The 4,722-nt window shown below is 33.7% G+C and overlaps 1 protein-coding gene across 1 annotated transcript; it reads right to left on the bottom strand.

Moving 5' to 3' along the window:
- Positions 1-2,742: 2,742 nt before the first annotated feature.
- On the bottom strand, positions 2,743-4,361 carry LOC9313807 (transcription factor HEC2). Its single transcript, XM_002877693.2, has one exon. It carries the CDS (start codon positions 3,968-3,970, stop codon positions 3,275-3,277), a length of 696 nt encoding a protein of 231 aa, XP_002877739.2. The 5' UTR covers positions 3,971-4,361; the 3' UTR covers positions 2,743-3,274.
- Positions 4,362-4,722: the final 361 nt, after the last annotated feature.

A 4,722-nucleotide genomic window follows, 5' to 3' on the forward strand; every position in this document is an offset into this window, starting at 1 on the left:
TATGATATTCAAATGGTATCATCCTACAATTGTGTTTCGGGAAATAAATACAGTCTATAAAAGGTTGGAACTCTATGGTATAAATAATTTAAAAATAAATAAGTTGAAAAGAAGGGAAATTATCTAGCAAATGGAATGGGACAAAGTCGTGAGCCTTACTGATAGAATATTTTAGTCTCTTGGTATGGGATATCTACTCCGATCCTACTACACAACTTGCTTGTTCTATTAAATAAGACATATATATCTAACAAAATAACATACATAGAGACATGGAGATAGTAGACCATGAAAATGCGAAAATTTCAAAATAGCACCGGAAAATAAGTTTCAATCGTTATGACGCATGTCTCTTGCTTTGGCCGCTCAGCCATCGATCGACCCTAAGTGGATTTAAGTTTTTTCCTCTGCTATTTGAAATTTTCAATTTGTTGTCATAGATTAAAGCAAAACTCAAACTCTCTTGTAAATGTGTTTTTGGTTGGTTGATATAAATTGTGCATCAATTTGTTTTTATTTCTATCTATTCCCTTAGCTAATTTTTTTAAAAAAATCTTAAATCTTCCCTTAGCTACTTAATAAGCAATGTAAGTCTATAATACGTATTGTTTATCAAAAAAAAAAAAAGTCTATAATACGTATTAGTGGAATATGTTATATAGTGTTTGTTATCAATGATTTTGGATAAATAAGACGTTTATTACTGCATATTATGATTATAATAATTAATGAAAAGTATAAATTAAGTTTTAATATATGTAGCCGTCATATATTATATATTGATTAGATTTAAGTATAAACTATAAACTATACATTCGTTTAGTATTAGATTTATTCTTCGTAGTTTAAATACTCGAGCAGATTGTTTAGCCAAAAAAAAACTCGGGTTCAAAACTGTCTTTTTTCCATGTAAGCACGTCGGTTCCTGACTGTCTCTCCCCAGAGGAAAGTCCAGAGGAAAGTCTCTTTCCGATATCTTAATAGAATTGGTGTTTGAGTAAAAAAAAAAAAAACTATACATATACTCCTACTTGTCTTGTTCTGCCAAAGAGAATCATAAGTAGGTATCTTTTTTGTTTGTTAGAATAGAAATAGATTCAACTATGATTTGCGTTTAAACAGTGCTTATTTGAATATTAAATATAGATACGTTAATACGTAATAGCACCCGTTGGCTGTGAAGGAACGTTTAAATCAAATGCTCATATAAGCTTGACATAATTGATTGTTGCTAAAGAAAGCAAAGAGAATTCAACTTGACGTAAGTGGAATCGATTTTTTCAAAGCATACATGAGGTTCCTGTCCCTCTAAAGATAAGCCCTCTAAAGATAAGCATAATTCAAGATTGTCGAATATTCCTTGGAATACGAATTGTGACTTCTAATCTTTAAACGTGTTATATTAGTGCTAAAACACTGCATAAATGATACATGGCGTCCCCAAATTAGACAAAGACTAATGGTCAATTTCACTACATGGATCAAATAGGGTTTGGATTTGGAAACAATGCATGCATCGACTTCATTGACTAAGCTGATAAATTCAGAATTAGGTCGTCTTAAGCCAAACCCAAAATGGGCGGCCGAAACCAAGTGCATGAACATCAATTTAAACATGTTTTTCTTTTTATTGTTAAATTTGAGTCAAAGGCCTACTTCTAAATTAGAACATTTTTTTTTTGGAACTTCCCAACAAAAAGGAAGCCGTCACTAGACTATTCAGTATTCACGACAAGAAGATTTTCTTTCATTGTTTCTGAAATTATCAATCAAACGAATAGCTAAAATCATAAAAATTAATGTATGGGTTTGAACTATTCACTATTCAGGGTTGTCATCTCATAATGGGCTTTAATATAAGGTGAATAGTTACAGACCCATTTATTGTGGCGTAATAAAATATTAAAACAGGCCCAAAGGGATGATTATTTTAAAAAGCTATCGATCCGAATATAGCATATCCGAAATTACATTATTTACTGTATCACAAAAAACAACACTCAAATATGGAAATTCAATCCTCGAGATTAATCTAACGGCTAAGCCCTAATGTGAAATTACGATACTACCCTATTCGTTTTCATCTTCATCTTCTGTGGTACCGCTTCTGCTTCCAGAACAATGTCCGCCGGTCAATGTCGTCGTCTAATACTAGTTTGTATCAGTGTCTGTTACAACAAAAATATGTGTACGGTAAAGGGCTTATCTCTGTGAAATGGGTCTTTCTTTTTGGGCTTTATCTTGTGACACAATCATGTATAGCCTTGGTTTGTGTCTTTGTGATATAAATTATTTTTTTGTAAGTTGGGATGTCAGCTGGGTTTCTCCATCTTCTGTAATGAATGTAGCTGATTCAAGTTCCGAGAAATTTATATAGAAGCATGAAAAAATAATTATTCAGGGATGAAACTGTTTGATACTAACATTTATTCGGAAGATATAAAGATATTTTATACAGCAAAACAGTAGTAATATTAATACAATATGCCTTTCTAGTTTGTTAACTAAAAAAAGAATAATTTATAAAATCAAGAAGAGAACTAGGTAACATATAATTGCATAACTCACCAATATTAAAAAGAAGAAGAAAAAAAAACTCAACAATAACAAAATCACCATATATGGTAATTTATTTATTTTAACAATTCTCGTTTTGTTTCATAAAAGTCTCGTTTGAGAAGAGATAGAATTTTGTATTAGTAGATTAGTTATTACATTAAATATTTTTTGCAGAATCTTACACGTTAAAAGTATGATAGATACTTTTTATGTTTTATTAAGTGTTAAAAAATCCTAAACAACACCAAAAATATTCTTGTTATATTTTGTCCACAAAACTTCGTGTTATCTATATGCTGTATGCATCAAGAAGGTTCTACAACAAGGGTCATTTTCTAGTGACATAAATTACACGCTTCGACACTTGTTACATTAGAAACAAGGCAAAAGGCAAAAAGCAATATTCAACTCACAAAACCTAAGTAGATGTCTTCAAGCTAAAACATGTCGCATTGATCAGTTACAAGGGATTAATTCATTTAGTAATGATAAATTGATAATCAAGTACTACTATTACTAAACTTATTCTTTACATCAAGTTGTCTGACTTTAAAATTGTTAACTAACCATCCCAAACATTATCGAAACCCGGAAAGATAAAGACATTTTAAAATACTCTCAGAGTTTCATGACACTAAATTTAACTCCCTTCGATAATATTTGTTTCCGGCATATTAATATGATATATATTTAAAATTCATCATCATCATCATCATCATCTAAGAATCTGTGCATTTCCAAGCATCTGGTGATGATCAGACCGCATAGTCCCACACCCTTTTCCTCCATATCCTCCACCAACAGTACCCGCCAGTGCTCCTCCGGCCACCGCCGTCATTCCTCCGCCGTTAACCACCGCATGTTCCTCCAGCGACTGCACTTGCTTCTTGAGAAACTTAACGTAATGGATAGCCTCATCGAGCATCGATGCCGTATCCATCTTAGTCCCACCAGGTACAAGCCGCTGAAGAATCCGAATCCGCTCGCTTATCCTCTCCCTTCTATGTCTAGCAGCAACGCTCTGTGGGTCCTTTGAGATCCTCACGTTCTTTCTCTTCGGCGGCTTCACGGATTCCGGATCAATATGTATAGGCTGCATCACGGCTATTCGAAAGATCATCTCTCTCATCGCCGCCATGTTGGCGTTGTCGCTGCAGCCTCCTCTCTTATCCGGGAGAGATGATGACGTGGAGGGAGCGTACCGGAAACTTAAACCGGGTTGGTGGTGAGGGATGGTTTGGTCAAATGGGAGATGAGTATGAGTGGGGTCGAAGAAGAACGGGTGGGTGTTGGATTCTGAGAGCATCATAATGTTATGGGAATTAGGGTTAGGGTTTGAGTTAGAGAAGTGTTCCGGAAGCTTCTCCATCTGCTGCATCATCATGTTCATCAAAATGTCGGAGTTATCCATCCTCCTTTTTTGTGGAATTTATAGGGTTTGTTTTCCTTTGAGAGAATATGGAGAAGCTGGTGAGATAAGGTATGGAGGAAGAAGAAGATGGACTGACAAACCTTGAAATTTAGGGTTTTGTGTGTCTGAATCACAGAGATTAGTTATGTGCGAAATGTGAACTGTTACTACCAATCAGAGATTCAGCAATATAACAGGAAGTGATAGATTTATATAGCACTTTGTGGCCCATTCTTCATCTTTGGCTTTTAATTTATTCGTTACATAAAACTATTTAATTTATTAATTGTTTTCCTCTTCTATTTTTCACTCTTTTAATCTTTTTACAGACACACATACCGTATATTGTATGTATGTATGTATACTAGCTAGCTGTTGACAAATGTTTCCTTGCTTTGATAATTATTAGGAGAGAAATTAAAAAATAAAGAAATTACTTATTAAAGTTTCAATATACTAGTTTTCATAAAAATCAGTTTCATATATCGATTTTTTTCTGGGGGTTAAAGTCCCGCCGGCGTTTGTATTACACCCTTGTATACCACCTTAGCTTCTATGTTATAAATAAATCAGACGACAAAAAAAAAAAATATCGATTTTTTTCTGAAACTAGCAAGAGATCGACAGTGATCGAAAACACTAATTTAGCTGATGAAAAATTCGATTCATTTATTAGTAAGAGTCATATTGATCGTCGATTCACGAAGATGTTATCCTTTGTCTGGATCGACTGTATACGTGTCACAAATCGG

Source organism: Arabidopsis lyrata (genome assembly GCF_000004255.2).
Source record: "Arabidopsis lyrata subsp. lyrata unplaced genomic scaffold ARALYscaffold_5, whole genome shotgun sequence".
Lineage (NCBI taxonomy): Eukaryota > Viridiplantae > Streptophyta > Magnoliopsida > Brassicales > Brassicaceae > Arabidopsis > Arabidopsis lyrata.